Below are 21,624 nucleotides of genomic sequence, written 5' to 3' on the forward strand. Positions count from 1 at the left end.
TAGACGAGTACGAGTGAAAGACGCGCGCCTTCTCCTGCAGCGCGGTTTTCATTGTAATTAATTTACTTAGGTACAATTAAAATGGCCGCAGATTTATCACAGTTTCTAAACTTAACTTCACAAACAAAGTACCGGTATTGAACATGTTTTTACCGGCAATGTCAAGCCAAGCAATTTATCGTTGTCGTCAGTGTTTTACATCTTCCTAGACCTAGAACATGTAAGGTGCCTGTAACTCTTCCGTTTACAGAGCAAAGTAAACATTTTGTTACAAAACACAGTCCTAATACTAGCTAGGCACAACTTCTCTCCAACAAAACAGTAACAATGACAGTACGTAAGCAAGGCGATTGTTATGTACTGGGTTGCCCTAGCACCAGAGGCGTAGCTACGGGTGTGCGGTGCTCAGCTTGAAAGCCTAAGAAGTGAAATCATAAGCCGGCTTGAAGAGATCCAAACTAGTCGGACCGGCTAAAAAAACGTTGATTTGATTTTTTACCTACCTGCGATCAATTAACATGGGTGGAGCGTGAGAAAGAATGATAAGATATGTTGGTCGACTTCGCTGAAAAACTGTCGGACATTGACAGCTGAGGTTTTATAGAGTTATTCCTTGTCTTAGTAGAGGCCCTTATTAGTTCTAGACCCCTGTTACTATAACGTTTGATTTTCGAACAGATTACCCCTTCGCACGTTACCACATTCGTTGCTACGTGCAAGCCCAAACCTTGCACCCGTAGTGACACAAAATTTAGATTGCTACACTTAACGAAGATGGCGACAACTCATTCCTAACGTTTTTTTTTAATTCATATCTGTTGGGTATAGGGCGATTATTTTCTGACTTGTCATTTTTGTCAAACATTTACACGTTAGGCCGAGATTTGTCAAAATTATTTCAAGTCAAAGTCAAATCGATTAAAAATGCATATAAAAAAACTTTAGTCAGCTTTTTAAAATTGTCGTTCAGTTAAAATTTTATCATGAAAATTTAGTTTTGAATTATATTCAACGACATTTTAACTGTATTATATCTACATTGGAGCAATATTACGGTATAGCGAGCCGCCAGATTTAACTACCCAGGTCTAGAATATTGCATTAGGTTCAGTTCGAACTTTGTTTTTGCTTTATACAGTTCCGTATCTCTGATTTGGACAAATTTATTGATCGGTATTTGCTGTCTTTTAATGTGAATTGCAATTATCCCACTTCCCATTTCGATAAAATGCACGGTATTTTGTAATTTTTTTGTAATTAATTATCTTTACCTTGAATTTCAACTATTTACACAACATTTTTCTAAAATAACCAGTTTCTTGTTTTACTTTGATATTTTTATAGTTGTTGTATTTTTTTGAAACAGTACGGTAAAATCCCGGATATATGACCCGATCTTGCATTTCTCTTTGACGCAGATTTCAACACTAAACTCCCTGACATGCCAGGGATAATCCTGACGTATGGCTATCCTACTTCAAAACAGGCCTGCAAAACTCAAAATAGTAAAAGGGCCGTAACAAGTAAAAAACAATTACGCGGGCAGCATACATACTGAAGTTGAATAATAATTATTTGGGGATGACGTTACAAAGCTACGTCATAGCGTGACCTCATAAAACAATTAGTCTTGAAAACACCTGGTATTTTCAGACCAACTTGTTCGCAAATGTGCAGCTGAAATCCAGTCTATTCGCGCAAAGCGAAAAAATGTTTTTACAGGGTAAAGGCAAAAAGTATGACATGGTTGACCTTGGCCTGGTGATTCCTTCCCTTTTGCGACCATGTTTTTACACACTCACTGTGTTGTGGCCAACATAACAGACTACTCCATGTACTCTGACATGGAAAAAATATCCAAACGTAAATCCACTCTATAGGACTGTTTATTTACCTACTGTAGGTACTGATTTGATTTTAACAAGCGGCTCGCGAGCTGAAAAGTTTGCTAATCCCTATTGGTCTTTCACTAAACTTTTTAAGAAAAAAATCATTTACGCACCAAAAGATCAAAAAAATTTGCGTAGCGCTTGATAAAAACTTTCCAACGATGCCACACATGACTTGGTAAATATTAAGGCTATGTGCTTTTATTGTCGATAAGCGATACTTATATTCATAAGCCTTCACGGTAAGTTATAAACGCCGGTCACTTGATAATTTAAATTAACACCACATCCAAGGTATTAATCCGTATCTGGTATCGCTTAAAATAAACATAAAAATTGGTCCAAGTGAAAATGGTCGATCTCTAAACACCAGATAACATGTTAAATTGCCCCACTCAGAATCAAAATGTCATTTTTCAACGAAATAATGTTTTGTGTATTATTGTTGAATTGTTGATTTTTCCAGAAGTAGTTTTTTGGACATCGCCAAGGCAAAGTCACAATGCTATTGTTTTTGATTTTCAAATGGTTGGTTTCACCTACTAGACAAAAATATGAAGTTTGTGAATAGCCCATATAGCTCAAATTGCAAAATTACTCATAATATAACTATGCTTTATTAATAAACAATAGTGGAATGCAGATAAACATAATGGCATGCATATTTAAAATAAAATGCTTAGAATTCGATAAAGATTTTAATTACATTCTGAAGAAAAATGAAGTGCATACCACAATATCAAATGTAAAAAGAGCACTCAAAAACCATGCTACTATGGAAAAAAGTAAAAAGTCAGCTATGCAAAATTACAGAGTATTTTTAAATTTTTAGAACTAGCTGGGAGAATGGTCTATATCTAACAAACTAAGTAGAGTTAAAATACTTGGTGATTGTTCTATTAGCACTTCTTTGTGGTAATCCATGTTACAATTTTAAAAGCATCTTCCATAAATTTTCTAAATTCCTCATGAATAGCAAATAAATGGCTTTACAACACAAGAAAAGATTCTTCAGTGGACTAGTGTGATCATTCAACAATTAAAATTCAGCACAGTTATCAGCATAGTAAATAACATGGTAAACGGCATAGTAAAAAACAATCCTGTTAAAATAACAGCAAATGCATATCACATTAGATTAAAAAAACAATCAAAAAATCTATGCTTAAACATAAAATGTAAGCTAAGCACAATATTATGAATCCATTCAGATTTAACTTGCCAGATTCTGTAAAAGACATTCCAACTTGGAGAATAGTCCAGCTCTTACTACTTGGTTAGACTTTAAAACACTATTGATCTTTTGATTGGCATCTTGTTTGTGGGTATGCAGGTTACCTTTAAAAATGCATCTTCCGTAATTATAAACACCCCATGAATAGTAATTAAATGGCTTCACCTCACGAGAAAAAAACTCTTTAAACAGTGGAACTGCCTCATCATATTCTTGGCAAGCACAGAAAAACTTAGCACAGTAAATAAAGCACAAGTTTGAAATGGCTAAATTGGAGCTTTTTGAAGCAAATTCATGTAGTTTCACACAATATCCCCAACCTTCTGATTTTTTACTGCTATCTTTTGCTACAAGTCTTGTGAAGATTCTTACCATGTCTCGATGAACTAGCATTTTCATGTGGGTTGTTCCACTGGTTTCTTGTAGCAAACCATTTTCATGGAGGGGTATGTTGTGGGAAATTTCCATATTTCCTTCTATTACTTTTCTGCACATCTCCTTACCCTCTTCAAGAGGTTTTAGGTCTTCAGGATTGGCTTTTTGGCTCTTCAACAAAATAGGAATTGAACCACCGACCAATGATAAATGTTCCACCAGCAAACCAACATTAAATTGTTTTCTACACTCTTCAGCAATCGAGTGTGCCAGAGAACAATACCAGGTACATTCATTACCACCTGTTTGATTTTGATAAACATCAACATAGAGTATCAATCTGCTTTCACTGTGTAAAACAGATGCCAATCTTGCAGCAAAAAACACATTTCTGTGTGATTTCTCCTTTAGAAAAACATTGCATTTTCTTAAGATATTTATAGTGCTCACATTAAAAGATGTAGATGTTGTAAGAAAGTGTTTGACTTCAGCAAAGTATTCCTTGTCGCTGGAACGACTCTCAAGGAACTTTAACTTCTCACCATTATTAAGGACAATGACCTTTTCTTCATACTTTGTTATAAAATCATTTTCCAAAGCATTGCCAGCTTCTCTACAAAGTTCAATTACTTTTTTAGCATGAGCTGTTATATCAACTGCTGATGATGTTTGGTTAGAGTGCTGGTAAGTAACAAGTTTAAGAAGATTTTCATTGACAACTTGGCAAATCTGGTTTTTAGCCTCTTGAAGAAAAAATTTGCAGTTGTCTCTGCGCTGTGGATGGCTAGTACTGACAGCCCCCAAAACTTCGAACAAGTGAGCAACAATTAATTTCAACTCCCGATTTTTAGTTTCTAAAATAAATTCTTTTGCATTTTCAAGAAGGGTCTGCACATGAACTGATAGAGTGGTCATTTTCTCTAAGACATCTTGTTTTCTTAAATCTTTTGTGGCAATTCCAGCCAAGGCATACAGGGAATCCTGTAAAATATTACATTGTTCTTCTCGCTGCCAAACATCAATTTGAAAAGCATGAAGCACTACTGCATGGAAGTTTATCAAGTCATTGTCTATAGAACATGTCCCATAATCAAGCAGTGTGGAAATTAGTTGACCAGCATCTGTTTTGTTATGAAGGCGTACATTCCTGACTGATTTCTTAGGCAACTCTCTGAAATATTCACAAAACCGTTCCACAACAAATCTGGGAACACATCCATGGTGAAGAAATGATAAACTCTGCATAACTTTCCACAAAAGTAATGTTTGCTTGTCAGATTGGTCATCTGGGCGAAAAGGTAAAATAATTGCCTGAAAAAGATGCTTTGCCTGATTGCCATATTTTTCCAAGACATTTTCATCCAGCTTGTAAGCATCAGGGTCCGACAGTTCAACCCATTCCATGTAATCATTGTAGTTTATCATAGATTTTTTGCAAAACCCTTTAGCTGACTGCAAGCCTAATGGATTTCCGCTAAAATGGTTAAACACTTTCTCTGCTGATGCATTTTCTGAATTTTGTTCATGGTCTGTCAACAAGAATTTTAACCCTTCTTCTTTCTTAAAGCCTTTAACATGGACTTGGGAATAGTTACAAATATTTTTTCCCTCTTCAGATGCAAACAATGTAGATTTTGCACGACTTGTTATATAGATATGTATGATGTTAGTTGGCTTATTATTAATTGCTCGGACAAAATCACAAAGCAAATTTCTGCTACTTGATGGAACACCTTCAAACACTATTAAAATTGGAACCTTGCAGCTATTCAATGCACAAACTAGTGATGACGTACTTTTTTTTTCCAAGTCATCTATTATAGTCAGGTATTTGCAATTATCGGGCAAAATACATTTGGTATGTAGCGCTTTAACCAGATCTTGGAGCTCATTTTTTATATCATGCTTGTAGTCAGCACACTCAACATGCCATTTAACATGTATGTTGTTTTCAGATTTAAAATTAAAAGGAAAACTGTGAGCAAGTTTTCTCACTATTTCTGATTTTCCAGTTCCCGGATAGCCATGACAATGAAGAATCATGCATTCACGTGCTTTCAGTTTATCCAAAGCAGTTTTGTACAACTCAGTTTCAGTGAAATGTGAAACTGGTTGTCTTACCCTTTCAAGAGTTGATGGAGTTCTGCTTGGCGATTCTTTGCAACCTGAAACAGTTTAGGTTCATTTTTTAAAGGGCAATTTCAAAAGTATAGAAGATAATAAAAGAAAAACTATTGCCAAGGAACTAGATCAATGGTTCTCAACCTGTGGGTAGTTCCTTCAAATTTCAATTTGGCAATGTTTTATGGGAGGAGTTAAAGTTTAGTTGTTAAAATGAATGAAGTTGATATGTCATTCTAGTAATGTTTATTCATTAATTAAATGCGATTATACTATTTTTAATTGAAATAAAAATATTTAACAAGGTTTTAGTTGTAATGGTTATTAGATTACGCTCAATCTTCAATAACACATTTTCAGCAAAAAAAGTATGACAATAAAATTAAACTAGTAAATACTCAATTTAGCCTAAGCAATGCCAGGTATTTCATCCAGTAATAAAGGACTAACCTTGCACAATAGTTGAATCAATAATAAGATTTCCTTGAACACCAGTAATTGTTGTGTTAGAATTGTGAGGCTCCATGGGGTTGAAAGTAAATTTAATTTATTTTAAATTATTATTTATTTCATAGTGTACCACAACTCTATTAAACAAACAATTTTTTTGTAGAAATGAACAAACAGTTTAGTCTTATTTTTTTTTATGGTTTTATGTTGAAAATTTTTAGTTTACTATCAGAAATTTAAATGTGTTATATGAACTAAATTATAACTTTTAATGTTATTTAAAATTGTACTTTTTGATGGCCTGTCATTTACCTATCAAGCGATGCCAACAACACAAAAGGCCAATGTAAAATTAACTTACTGTCAATAAATCTTACATGTTATTGTGACTGTGAACAATGCACTTGTTTTTTACCACATCGCCAACCTTAGGTTTAATTTTAAAGTGCGATTCTTAGCTCATGTATTGGACGCATAGACGATTAGACCCAGAGTTTGGCGCTAGTCAGCAATCCTACTAACAGTGTTGAAACATTTTTTAAAGCAATGCACAATATTTGGGTTGGGGTGTAGGTTAGTGTTTGGGTGTAGGTTGGTCAAGTATTAATTATTATTTAATAATATTGCTTAACCTACCCCAACCCAAACGCTTAACCGCCACCCCAACCCAAATTATGTTGGTTGTGGTAGGATTTTACACCAGTGCCCAGAAGTTTGCTTTTCACAGGGATGCTCAAAATTTCGGCGCTGGTCTAGAATCCTACCACAGTTATAAAATCAACGCACAAAATTTGAGTTAGGGTGTCGGTTAGTGTTTGGGTGAGGGTAGGTCAAGTATTATTATATTCTTAATTTAATAATAATACTTGACCCACCCTAACCCAAACGCTAACCCGCACCGTAACCCAAATAATGTTTCGTTGTGGTAGGATTCTAGACCAGCGCCAAAATTTCTCTCTAAATATTTATTACAAAATGCTCGTTGATATAATAACTTAACTTTCGCATTTAATACTTTCACTTCTCGATAAATACAAAATAAGGAAAATACTTTGACCAAATGTTAGGCTGGATGAGTTATGACGTCATGCTTACTGCAGACCAAAGGCTAGTAAGCTCAGCTATAGGGTGCGGGTTAGCGTTTTGGTTGGGGTGGGTTAAGTATTATTATTATATTCATTATCCTAGGTCATCAGACAACTAAAAAATATACAATATTATTTGAAATATTTTTATCCCTGCGAGTAGATGCATTAAGCATTACGTCAAACCTTATCCTGCGTTGGACTGAACATTTGGTCAAAATATTTTCACAAAATTACCGTTAATCTTACGCAATTTAGGGAATGCCCCTTGATGGTCCAATCGGTTTCGTAACAACTATACCGATCTCCATAAAATAATGTTAAAAACCAAAAAGTACTGTTTTATTTTCTTTGCAACTATGTTGCATTGACAGGTCGAAGTTATAATAGTGAAGAGCATATGTCTTGATCTACTAATTAATCATGATATGGAAAAGTTCTAACACATCTGCCATTTAGCCTACATACTAAAAATCTACTACAGCATGTGTTTTTTTCCAAGTTTGTTGCAATAAAACAATGGTTCTCAAACTTTTTTCAGTGCGACCTAAATTAGAGTATTGTGAATATCTCGCGACCCAAGACGCAGACAAATTCTGTTTAATTGAACAATTGTTTTATTTCAAATCCAAGTAAACTCTTGGTTTTAATGGCATGTTACAACCAGGGCTGCAGAGTCGGACTCGGGACTCGAGTAAGACCACGTAAAACTACCCAAGTCCCGAGTTCAACATGCGTATGCGGAGTACCAAATTTTAAAACTGATATGGCCGTCAACTGGAAATTGTAAAGGTCGAATACCGGTAGCATATGATGGAATATTTTCCAACCATGTATTGTGAGTAAATGAATTATTATACAACAATCTACAGGTAGATTGCTGAATATCATTGTTACTTGTTACGTGAATTGGTGTAATACAGGCTGTAGATTCAGGGCCGGACTGGACGAAAAAAGCCGGAGTCGACTTGGTTTAACCGACTTCGCAGCCCTGGTTACAATACTGACGTTTTTCAGAGATAATGTTATAGTTACGTCAATAAATAATTAATCCTAAAAAATGTTGTTTTTGAGCAAAAAGTTGTGCACAAAATAAAAAATTTCTGTTGGGTAAAATCGACAAACCTTAATTAGTTTCAAACGAAACGTAACGCAAGCACATAAAAGAGTCTTAAAATAAAATCATTTTTGTTTAATCTAACAGGACTTCCACTGTAGAGTTTAAAATAGTTTTAGACTGAATTAGTTGATTTTAATACAGGCCTAGGTTATTCAAGGGCATTCAACTTGTAGCTAAACTTCTTAATGTCCTATCAATTTTTTTCTGTTCGCCGAAAACTTTATAACAAAATCCACGACTGTAACTACTTTTTTTTTTCAAGAATGGTAAGCTATTAAAAGCGAGCACCCCAAAGTTTCTTCTAGGGGTCTGCCACTAACTCCAAAAATAATATCGTGGATTATAATGCCGGGATACATTGATCCGTATGCTTTCTAAGACCGTGGAATGCATTTTTAACTAAAGAAGGCTCTAGATGAGTTGTCCTTATAACTGGGGTCATTTGTAATGCTCAAGCGGTACTGTGAGGTAGGCTATTTAGAAATCTGAAGAATGTCATTTCTCTTTTGCTAAGCTTCATGAACTCTTCAATCACATCAAATTAAATCAAAGATTTTTTTCCTTCATGTGTAGATAGTTCATTTTGTTGTTCCAGTCCCGTTTTTACTGACATTACAATATATAAATACAAAAAATCTAGGCTACTATATAGGTGCAGCTATTTATGTATTATTTTTTTGGTTGCAGTAAGCCGTAAAATGTTGGGAGTTATTCCTAGATGTTGTTATTTAGGGCGTTAAATGCAGTTGTGCTATAAAATTCCCCTAAAATACAATCCTGTGAAAAATTGTTTTAAATTAGGAATAAATGTAGGTTCGCAATAGGCAAAATTTACTGCGAACATTGTCTGATGTCGCTGCGTAATTGCGCATTTTACTTGCCCCCCCCCCCCCCTGGAATTTCAAAATGCGATTATCAATATTATTTATAAGTGTAGCCTAATATGTATTACTTATGAAGGTTAAAAATATTATACATTATCCATTGCCCCCAGTGGCGTTTCCAGGGGTCGGGAGTTCTTACCCCCTTTTTGTAAGTGATATTATCGTTTTTTGTTCGTTTTTGTCATGGTTTAACAAACTGTTCGAAGCGGAGTGCTTTTAAGTAATGGGGTGCAAAACGCCGTTTTTCGTCTTTTGTTTGGTCGACCGTAAACGCTGGAAGTTTTTCTTTTTCGTTATTCGTTTAGGTTGACTGATTAGCAAGTGTGTATTCGACAATTGACAACACTTAGTCAAACCTTCTTTCTTTTTTCTTGCTCAAAAACGTCGAGTTATACGCAGTATGTTCCTCGCTGTTCGGTCTCTGCGCTAATATCCGATGTTATTGGTGTAACATCGACATTTGTTTAACTGAAGCAGATTTTTAAAAGGATGTCTAATGGTGGCGCGTTTCAAAGTCTTTATTTTTAAGAAATGATGGTTAGCGCAAAATTATGCTCTTTAAGCATACTCTAAGAACACGTGCTAAGTGTGCAATGGACACAACTTATTTCCACTTAACCGCAGCTTGTAATGTAGCGGACTTGGCACACAGCTCGGCGCAGATGTTGCGCTAATCGTGGCATAATAACACCCGGAAAAAACGATCTTCGTTTAGTATTGCAGGTGGTGAAAGACGTGCTTGCAATTTAGCGCTCGTTCCGTTCATGGAACTTGAAAACTGCGCTGCTGATAGTCGAATTATTTGTGATTCTATCACAATTAATCACACATATTTCACGGTCGTAGTTTGTTTTTTTGTCTGACGTTAACGATTGCACACCGTGATTTTGCAGATGGCGCCTGACAGGATTGTCGACGACGCACGAGGTCGCTTTTGGTGGACGTATTTGGCTGTTTCTGATTAGTTTTTTTATGACGCCTTGTAATCACCATTCTATGACGTCATACGGTCACTGTTTTATGACGTTATTATTCATTAACGTCAGACGAAAAATAGGGGAATTTCCTAAGTTGAAAATTCAGGACCCCCCTTTTTGATTTTCTGGTTACGCCCCTGGTTCCCCCCCCTGGAAAATCTGTGGGCGCCCCTGGGTATGGCTGTGGAGTAGGTTAAAAATAACCCGAGTCTGACTCCGGTCAAAAATATTAACCCGAGTCCGACTCCCGAGTCCCGTGTCCGACTCCGGCCCGGACTCTACAGTCTGTATTCCGCTAATTTACGTAACTAAAGTAACGTGGATATTCAGCAATACACTTATAGGGGTGTCGTATAATTCATTCACTCACAATACATGGTTAGAAAATCTTCCACCATATGCTATTCCACTTTTACAATTTTCCAGTTGGCGGGCATCAGATTTGAAATTTGGTACTGCGCATGCGCGTCGGACTCGGGACAAAAGTAGTTTTACGTGGTCTTGTTCAAGTCCCGAGTCCGACTCCAGCAAAACAAACCGATTGCGTCCGGGGGCAAATTGTAAAATTGGCGCACCGTCGTCAATTTTTAGTTGCATTTTCTATTACATTAACGCAATATACCTTACTTTTTACGAAAAAAAAAATATTTTTGATAAAAAATTTTATTTTTTTTTAAAATTTGAATAGAACATTTTATTTAACGAAGAATTAAGTAGCCTCATTTTGGCGCCCCTGGACCTTGGCGCCCGGGGACGTACTCCATCGCCCCCTTAGCTGCGCCTCTGAATTGCACACCTTAATTTAGACCAAAGGGTAAATTGCGATCGGATTGCAAACCTCAAGTTTTCAGTTGTTCAGTTTTGAATCATGCTAATGCGGGTAATACGGCCATTAACCAGGGATATGGAGTTGGACATGGACTCGGGACTCAACGTTTCGATTTATTTTGCTAAAGTCGAACTCGGGACTCGGTCACAAGGGTAGCCAGCCGATTATTTCTGGCAGATTAGTTAGGCTATTTTAAATACCTATTTTAATTTGTTATAGAGAATGGCATCGTGGGAAATTTTTTTGCACTTACAATTAATTTTATTTTATCCTGTGCTGAAGCTTTTATTTTGATTATTGTTGCCTATCTTAGTATGGTGGTGAACAAATAATAGTTAATTTAAATTTTGCAAGACATTTAGAATATTTTTATTATTTATTTCTCAATTATAGTCTTAAAATTTTAATAATAAAAAATATGTAGCGTTTTTTTACAAAAGTGCTGTGGTTAACAGGATAAATTAAGGCTGGCCGAACAGCGTGAATCTGAAGTCTTTTACTCAACAGCAAGCATCATGGGTCGTATGCACGCACCTGGGTAATTTATTTGGTATTTGTAACTAATAGAATGTCGTAGAACTACATTATTATTGTCTGTTTTTTAAAAAAAATAAGCCGTTGTGTCTATCCACATTATTTCAGCGTGCTGTTTGCTGTCGCTTTCATGATAGCATTACATTAACAGAAGTTTTAACTAATTATGCTGCTGTTCTTCGTCTAGAATTCGAACACTTTTTTATAGTAACGAAACGAGTTGTAAAAATTAAAGTGTCATTGAAGAAATAAAGACTGGTAAATAAATATAATAATAATACTTAACCTACCCCAAACTCTAGCACCTTAACATAAATAATGTTAGCAATATAAACTCACGGACGAAAATGGGCGCTGGTCTAGAATTCTACCACAACGCACATTATTTGGGAATTGGGTTAGGGTGCGGCTTTGGGTTAGGCATATTGTTATTAATACTTGACCTATTCACTCCCATTACCCAAACGCTAACCTGCACCCTAACCCAGGCATTGTGCATTGATTTAATAATTGTTTGAACGCTGTGGTTAGATTCTAGACCAGCTCCCAAAAATATGGTAGAATTCTAGACTTGGCCCATATAATTTTTTTCGTACAAATAGTGGGTTATTATACAAAACACACTTGTGGGGAAACTCTAGATTTTTAAAGTCTAATAAATGTTGGTCCGGAACCCTGCAGCTAGGACTGAAATATGTTTTCTTAAAGTTTATTGCATTGGTAAAGTGATTTGAGTTAGGGTTAGCGTTTAGGTTAAAAAAATATATATATTTTACAGTAAAACAAATGGCGCTGGTCTAGAATCCTACCACAGTGTTGAAACAAATTAAAGCAACACACATTATTTGGGTTAGGGTGATCGTTAGTGTTGAACAAGTATTAATATTTAACAATATTCTTTAACCTTTAACCAATCCAAATGGCAACTTGCACCCTAACCTAAATAATGTATGTTGTGGTAGGATTCTAGACAAGAGCCTTTATATGTAATTATATATATATATTTTGGCTATACAGTTGGCAGTCTTTGCGTGCTTTTATTATATTATTCCTTTTATTTGCAAATATTATTCCTTTTATTGGCCCAGTCTTTACAGCACTAGCAACACTTTTTTTGACATTTTAATTAAATTTATTTTATTAACAGAAAAGGTCTGTCGGCATCAGCATTGCCATACAGAAGAAGTGTTCCAACGGTATGTACTTAGTAAAGTAATCCTGTATATTCTAGATAAGTGTTTTTAAATCTAGAATAATAAATCCGGAATGCTGAGTCATCGGTATTAATTGTAATATGTTGTTGTTACAAAACATTACAAGCAAAAAAATTGCATTGCTAATATGTGTATTGTAGAAAAAAAATAAGTTTAAAGAATGGCAGTTTAATATAAATAAAATAAATCGTAATGCAAAATGGAAAAAAGAAAAGGTTATTGAGTAAAGTTAGTCTTTGGCCCATATTATAGTGAGTACACCATGCACACAATGAACTGTTTACTGGATTGTACATCATTTTTAATTACAAAAAAATTAAAAATCGGGTGTACCTGGTGAAATTTACCTTTGTTAAACTAAGGTTCCTGAACTTATTTTACCAGCATACCTTTTTGATTTATTTCCACTCCTTAAAAACAATGCATTGAAAAACAAAACCTGTTTTTTAGTTTTGGAAGTCTAAACTTTAGTCTTATTGCAATAAAAATAAATAAACTTTTGCAAAAATAGATTTTTAGTCAAAACACTGTCAGCATGCCAGTAAATAAACTGAGCCCTACTACAGTTACTGTAGTTGTGGCCAGTAACGCCACAAAGCTTTATAAATATAATTTGTTACAAAACAAGACAATGATCACTTGCGAGGGTCAAATATTGTGTCAATGTTGGATATAGTCAAATGATAGTTTATTACAATATTGGCATTCCAATAACAGTATTTTGTTAATGTCTAGCAGCAAGTCAAAACTGTGTAGCATGGTGGTTTTAGTTTAAATGATGCTTTAACTTTTTCTGGCTTGATACATAAACGTTACCAACAATCACTTTAAATTACTGTTATAAAAAATTGTCACTGACAGTAAATTAACTTGCTTGCATACTTTCAAACTTTCTTTGTATACCCCTTGGTGTACACGTGTCCCATTTTGAGAAAGTGTTAAAGAATATGTTGCAAAAAATCTAAAGTTAGTAGAAAACGAAGGCCTGTAAAACATAATTACCATTGTCTAAAAATTTCTCTGTATAACATCGTTGCATTTGACCTCAAGAACTGACCTTAAGAAACCCTGTTGTGTTATGTGAAAGGCTGCGTTGTACTATTAAATATTACTTGAATAACTGGTATTGCAAGTTAGACGCTAGCCATGTAAGATTTGATTGAGAATTGCCCCCAAAAAACTGCCGCCTTAAACTCAATGAAACATTTTAAACATGCAGCGATTAGTAAGGGGCAACCTTTATGACAACAATGCATTTTTAAACAAGTTTTAAAAGCGGTTTTAACATCTTAATAAAAATGATAGATTTGGATTCAAATACCTTTGGGATTCTACTTTGAACAGCCCTACTAATTTGTTTAAAATGTCTAAATTAAAATTTGTATGTTGCACCAACTAATTGGATTTTGTACCCAAGTTGAAAATAAGTCGTTTTTTGCTTTGCTAAACCCATTTTCCCATATGGTGTTTATAGTTGTTTTTAAATCGTTTATTTTATATGTGTTATTTGTCTAGAATTATTGTGACAAAAAAACTTTTTTATCACTGTAATTTTAAAATGATAATTAATTTTACTTAGTGGTTGAAACTGAGTAGTGAAGATGTGAAGGAGCAAATTTACAAACTTGCTAAGAAGGGTCTTCGTCCCTCTCAGATTGGCGTTATACTCCGAGATTCACATGGTGTTGCTCAGGTACTATTTTTACTGTAGAGTAAAGTACCCATATAAACGTATTTTACTGCCAATTGGCATAAATTAACTGCATGCCAGATTTGAACTATTTGCCATAGTAAGGTAACCCCTGATCTAACTTTACTATTTAGGGTTTGTTTAAAAATTTATGAATAGCCAAATTTAACTTCAGTATTTTTGCATAAACCTTAGGTCAGATTTGTCACTGGAAATCAGATTCTGAGAATACTTAAGGCAAAAGGTCTAGCTCCAGACTTGCCAGAAGATCTCTACCATCTTATCAAGAAGGCTGTTGCCATGCGCAAGCATCTGGAGAGAAACCGAAAAGTAATGAGTTTTATTTATATAAAAATATTATAACATCAAATTTGTTTGTTGGCGAATGGATTATAATTGAAATGCTAATGCGTCCTACTCAAACCAACCTTTTTTTAAATACCTTTTTTAACTAACACGATATACACATTTGCATATTAGTAACTGGGATTAGCCTTCCAAAGTGTCACTGGCGAGGCTAACTAAAAACGTCATCATTCATGAGAGCACTTTTGCTCAAAGTAGGTGTTGCCGACAAACATTTAATTGTATGCCAAAACGGCTAGAGCTAGCCTGACGTACGGGTTGAACTCGTACCTTAGCTATTTCGATATGGCCGCTCAGCGCACTAAGAGCCAAGCAGGTTAAGAGGAGGCCAAGTTAAGAAACCATTTCACTGCTGCATCCTCTAATCGTACTACAACTTTATGTAACTGATAACTCGTGATGTAAAATAAATAAATTAACTCTTTTAAATCGAAACATGTTTTTCACGTGTAAATTAACCTCAATCTGAAAAATTTTGAGTGGTATTTTGCTTTGCCTATGTCAAAGATGCTTTTCATTAGCATTAGCTAACTAATATTGTGTAAATTAAGTTTTCCCTAATCTTTGCAGTCCTGTTAATACGGCTAAGTCGTAGGATTTTGTATTTAAAAATATATTTATCGCAGGACACAGACTCCAAATTTCGGTTGATTCTTGTCGAGAGTCGTATCCATCGCTTGGCACGTTACTACAAATCCAAGGGCGTCCTTGGACCAACCTGGAAGTATGAGAGTTCAACCGCTTCCGCCCTCGTGGCTTAAATAAAATCATCCACGTATTTTGTCTGTGTTTTTGAAAGTATAAATTATTTATAACTATTTGTCACAACTTTTGTATTCAAGCTAATTAAAGCCTCTACCTATATGGTACTACTAATTACCTTGTTCAAACCAGGTTTAAACTGTAAAAATAGTCTTTTTCTAATTGTGATCGCATCTGGAAAAAGGCCATTTCGGCCGTCACTGGTATACAGCGAAGGCTCACAAGCCGAATGCGACCGGACCTAAACAGCTAGATTTATAATAAAACACTGGTAGCCTATGACCTGCACAGTTGGCTACCATAAGAGCGCGGCTCGGTCGTTGTTTGCCGAATAGTCGGAACGTTTTCCAAGTTGGCGATGAGCATTCCCACGTGTGGAAAACTTGTTTTTAGTTTGGCCGACAAGCTGATTTTATAAGTCTTCGCATCATATGTTACGAAAGCAAGAATCTATCTTTTACAATTTTGCCGGAGATTCCTTACTTCCAATCGTGTTTAGGGTGCCTTAAGGGTTGCATTGAATATGTAACAGTTATTGCGATCCGTACCACGTTTAAGACTATAGGACAGGAGTGCGCAATAGGTTTTAAATGCAAACTTTAATTTAGATTTAGACAGGGACGTGGTGCATAAAATATATATACATTTCTTCACATGTTGGAATTAATCAAGTGGTGGGGGCGTTAACCCAAACACCTTGGGTTAAAATACGTTAAAATTTTGCTCAGAACAACTGACAATGCCGATTTTTTTCTTGTGATACAAAAGACTGTATAAATCGGGAGAGACACACTCAACGTTACCCAGAATAGGTTGGCAAAATGTGAATCGATACCCTGAGGTTGAAAAACACCCGTTTATACTAATTTTCTTTCAAGTTTTTTAAGCGGAATACTTGGATCAAAGCGCAAAAATCTATTTAGAAAAATTAGATGAAGTTTGACATATTTTCGTGTAAAATTGTCCCAGTGCAGAGGACCACTTTTATCTGTCAAGACGCCCCAAAACGTGTGGATAATTGTCCTCATAATCGGACAAGTTTACCAATTTTGACTATTTATCGTTTTTTTTATATCACAAATTCGACTTGGAGATGACTTGTTATAATAATGATTTAAATTGGCAACTGATGACTTGGATTGGAAATTAAGTAGCATTTAAAAAAAAACTGGACTTGAACTTAAGTCATTTAAAAATGACTATCACGCGTTTTATAAAACATCGTTTTGGTCGTACAATACACAAATTAATAATACAATTTTTAATAATACAGAACCACTAACGTCAGAACTCGTATCAATCTAAACAAATATAAATAACCTTAAAACTAACTAATAATTATATAAAACGTTAAAAACCTATACACAACAAACAAGAGATACTGCAGTGGCGGGTTGGTCGTGCGATAGTTATGTAAATAAAAATATTTTTAACAACAGGTGGAAAGTTTATACTGAACATTGTTCAATTTTGTTTCCAGTAGTGTAGTGGCATCTCGAAGAATTAGGACAAGATCTTGAAGTTCTATTATACTACGTTCGTTTTTCTGGTTATCGCTCCTCCAAGTGTCTTTAATATCCGTCATTGCATCCTCGATTTTACTCTCGCAGTCCTGTAATGAATGAACTTTTATGATATAAATCCCCAGGAGTCACCAACTATGGCCCGTGGGCCAGATCTGGCCCGCTGTGTAATTCTATAGGTCTGCGGTATGTCTTCTTCATAAAGTTATATGACAGTTAAAGTGTTATTGGATGCAACACCAAACTAAATTTTCACGACGTTTAAAACGAGGCGAGAACTTATTAAAGCTCACGATAATAAAGATCGGCACATATTTTTTTATCCGGCCCGCGATGTCCAGGCCATACATTTATCCAGTCAGTGATCATCAATTCTCCCGTTATCCGGCCCACAATGGCCAATCCTTAAAGTTAACCTGTATGCAATCGCCAGGCCTTAGAGTTATCTGCCCCATGACAAAAGTTTGGTGAAGATAAAGAGCCAAAGATAAAGAAACTATGCAGTTTACAACATAGAATTAGTGCGGGCCTGTGTACATTTCTTTAAAAGGGTTTTACAGCGGGTCGCATGAGAAACATAAAATGTTGTGGCGGGCCGCGGGTCCAAAAGAAGATCTCAAGGAGTCCTGTGCAAATGTGCAACGAAAGCCGAATTTAAAGAAAAGCTAGAAGAAAAATTGTGGGTATTTGGTTAAAACACATACTTGATTTTGAATTTAGAGGGGCGTTACGCATTAAACACTGACCAATCAGCTGAAACCTTGCACAGCCATATTACAAAGGCGGCATAATTGAGCGAAACACACTAAAAATGGCATGAACTAAATTACGTTAAAAAAATGTGAATTCTTTATTCAAATTTTCGTTTAAATAAGCAGGCCTACTACAGTACAGAGGGCGCCTTAGTTTGTATAGATTCCATTAAACGCGTCAAACACACAATAAATATAGATGAGATTAAAAAAGAAAAACAGATAAGATTGAAAAGAGTAATGTGTGTATAATGTTACAACCAAATATAGGAAGTCGCGCGTGTTTTTTTCCTTGTGCTTATACTGACCTAGTGAAAATTTCCCAATAAAGTTGCAGATGTGTTGTCAAACTATTGCAGAAAATGCCGAATAAATATATTGTTTAAAAAAAATATCGGCGGGATATCCTGGGTTTCTCCTGGGTTTTACTATATCTACTCTTACCGATGAAATTTCTCCGATGGTTTCATTCTTTATAGATTCCTTAAACTTTAATACTTCAACAACAGCTGAAATAAAAGTGTATAGTTTGTTATACATACTTTAAAATACTCCTATCTTAAGAAATGCATCCTTCAGTAAGAAAAATTACATTTTGGCAAGTTTCAATGAAGTAGGCCAGCGTTGTCTAACCACAGGATTGTTTATTGGCTCGCGATGATATTAATATAAAAAAATGCTGAATGGATTTAAACTTAATTTCAGTTACACTCGCGTCAGAGGATAAAGTTTAGTGCTAGCTAAAAATGTTTTTTTCATTTAAATTATTTTTTTTTATTTTAAATTATTTTATAGCAAGACAAAGATTTAAAATTTATATATTTTAGTATAATTAGTGTATTTAATTAGCTAGCAGTAATCATACAGGAGACTGTAATCCTGATGACCCGCTAAATTAAACGAATTGCTTCTTACGGCCGGTGTAATTGGACTACACGCTACGTTGGCCTATGCCAGGGATGGCGAACCTTTTCATTGCCCTGGGTTGGTAATTCAAGGGTTTTGCACGATTTTTAAATTCGGATTCCCACGAATATTAAGAACCTAAATAGATAATAAATGCTGCAGCATTTTTATAGGATTCCAGGAGTTCAGCAGAAAGCTTTTAACCACGGTCACAGGGTATTAATAATTTTTGGTTTGCGAGCTCTTAATTTTCCGCTACCGTACCCTGTACGTTTCACAGCGATAAACAGAATGCTTTTAGTTAGTTGTGCTTTTCTGCACGCATTGGTTGAAGTGCATTTAATGTAGGCCTATACTCGTCACCTCTAAAATACTTTTGCTTGACCCACAGTTGGGCAACCCTGATTTAAACAGTATAGTGCTATATAACGAAGAATTGTTTTTTACATTTATAATTTCCTTAAAATGTTTGATAACACTTCGGTATATGAGACAAGTGGGTCGTTAAAAATCTGTGCTGGGTCACGAAGTGAGACAGTGGATCGCCATCCCTGGCCTATGCTCACATAAAAGTGGAGAAAAATACTCTGGGATATTGTGATAAGTTTTACTGTTTTTCTAGTTTTGAGTGACAAAATTTGAAGGTTTAAAATGCTTTTTAAAATTTAAAATAGAAAATACATTTATACATAGCGCGAAAATCGCCTTTTTTGAGATGCCGGCCTGCTTTTGAAGAGAGATGATATTATATAAAAGGGATAAAAACACCCCCTGCCTGGGCGATAAATTCAACAAATCCTAAAGCAATATTTTAAAATGGAATAATAATTACTTTAAGATGTTAATAAATAAAAGATTATTATTTTGGTAACTATAAATGCGTTATGTATTAGGATGTAATGCCGTTCATACTCTCTTGGATATCTTGCTGAGTGTAAGTCATTTCCTCGATAATGAATGAAAGAAATCCTTCAAGTTCAGCAAGACGAGCATCAACTGTTTCCTGCTCCCGCGTATGATTTATCATCAGCGATTTGAATTTTTTTTCTAAAGCTTTACTATTTTCCTGAAAATAAGCAAGTAAAATCAAATTCCACAAGCTAAACACGCCTTTGTTTTTCAAAAATGCTTGTCGTTATCAATATCATATCTATTATATATTTGGCTTAGTTGGTAAGCCGGCCGGATCGTTTTGTTAGCGCGGCGTTTGTCGATCGGTATGTTCATATTAGTTTAGGAGTAAATCATCGCCGACAAAAGGAGCGGCGACGACACACTATGTGCTCGAGATTTTAATGTTTCCAAAAAACTATTATGTTTTATATCTTCATGCAGTATGTTGAACCAACAAAATTTCTCCAAGTGCGCAAAATATCGTGTTTATTTAGGCGGTTTGAACGCTAAGCAATTTTCATTTTCAAACGAGATTTTCGTTATGTAGTATGGTACCGGGATTACGTATTTGCTTGAATATTACGCTTATCAATTGTTGCTATAACTTTAGGTTTTACGTTTTTTAGCGGTTCACATGGATATATGTCAATTATAAGCTGTCATGTTTTCCACAAAATGCCCGAAAACGTCACTTAAAGTATTTTTTTTTCAAAAAAGAGTGTAATAAGTCGTAAGAAACGAGCCCAGCATATCTGTAACGTTGCGAATTGGTGTTACAATCCGAGGTTGCAGGCAGGCGCAGGGTTAGGATTTTGGATGAAGGTGGCCATGATGTTTTATCAGAGATTGCGTGACAAAATTACGTCAAACATTAAGTCGTAAAGTTACGTCAAAATATGACATCGTAAAGGTACATCGAAACGTTAAACAGCTGGATGAACATCTCGGTTAACCAGGCAAAGATATCGCGTTTATTGCAACGGGAATTATTTTAAATCCCTTGGACAATGCGAGCCAAGTGGCAACATTTCTCATACCAAATTGTCAGGCGACATATAGTATTAACAACCTAAGTACCTTATTTGGCATGAGAAACGCCAGGTGTTTAGTCTGCTTTAGTATAAACATGTATTTGGAAACCACTGATCTTGGTAGATCTGCATTTAAGCTCTATTATAGCAATTTTTCTATTTTACACAAAATTTATAAGTCAAACATAATTTATTGATTCGTTTGTTTTAAAAAATCCGCGGCCTTAGAAAAAGAAACATTTTTTTCGGTTGACCTGTCTCGCAAAATCGTTTTGGCGTGACAAAAGTGCTATAAAATATACGTTCAACTTGTAGAACAAATTTTTGTGCTGATTTTGCAGTTAGGTTGAGAGCTCTAACATTTTTTCACTGATAATTTTGATAACGTAGCTTTTATGAAAAATATAATGGTTGATTAGCGTATTACGCGCCGAATGGGGTTAATATATATAGTTTTTCTTTGGTTGTTGGGAGCACGCAGGGTCTGATACTTTATATTGCGATACCCACAATTTTAAACAAAGTACCGCGATTCGATCCGGTACCAAATGACGTCATGGCCACACTAAAGCAAGCAAAATAGATGAAATGAAAATGGGGTGTTTTTTCAAAAAGTTTTAGGCTACGATTTGCTATCGAGTTTAAAAGTTTAGTTACCCTGCCTCCAGTTTTTGACCCTTTACTTCATGAGTCATTCATTGCCTAACTTAAGGTATCGGAAAGTAGAATTGGATTGCAAAATATAACTTAAATTTCCAAATAAATTTGGCGTCGCATCGACTGCAAATAACCTATAGCAGGGGTGTTCAAACGATTTCTGCCATGATCCACCACAGCCAAACCTGACAACATAATGATCCACCAAATACGAATAGTAAAAATATGGGACACAATATGGGACACGCTTTAATTTTTATGGTGCTTTATTTATGTAAACGCGATAACTTTAATAGGTAATCTTGTTTAGTGTTTGTGAAGCTTTCGAAGT

At 35.2% G+C, this 21,624-nt stretch overlaps 2 protein-coding genes across 2 annotated transcripts; one reads left to right on the forward strand and one right to left on the reverse strand.

The window, feature by feature from the left end:
• Positions 1-2,451: 2,451 nt before the first annotated feature.
• On the reverse strand, positions 2,452-6,202 carry LOC146140696 (uncharacterized). Its single transcript, XM_083391472.1, has 2 exons — positions 6,070-6,202; positions 2,452-5,663 (listed from the first exon to the last, which is right to left on the reverse strand). Exons 1-2 carry the CDS (start codon positions 6,143-6,145, stop codon positions 3,103-3,105), a joined length of 2,637 nt encoding a protein of 878 aa, XP_083247598.1. The 5' UTR covers positions 6,146-6,202; the 3' UTR covers positions 2,452-3,102.
• Positions 6,203-11,400: 5,198 nt separating this feature from the next.
• Positions 11,401-15,546, forward strand: LOC146140697 (small ribosomal subunit protein uS15). The gene is made up of 5 exons (XM_083391468.1): positions 11,401-11,502; positions 12,646-12,694; positions 14,292-14,405; positions 14,598-14,732; positions 15,395-15,546. The coding sequence occupies exons 1-5, from the start codon at positions 11,480-11,482 to the stop codon at positions 15,527-15,529; spliced, it is 456 nt and encodes a 151-aa protein (XP_083247594.1). The 5' UTR covers positions 11,401-11,479; the 3' UTR covers positions 15,530-15,546.
• The last annotated feature ends 6,078 nt before the right edge of the window (positions 15,547-21,624 follow it).

This window comes from Ascidiella aspersa, chromosome 6 (genome assembly GCF_963924565.1).
Source record: "Ascidiella aspersa chromosome 6, kaAscAspe10.2, whole genome shotgun sequence".
NCBI lineage: Eukaryota > Metazoa > Chordata > Ascidiacea > Phlebobranchia > Ascidiidae > Ascidiella > Ascidiella aspersa.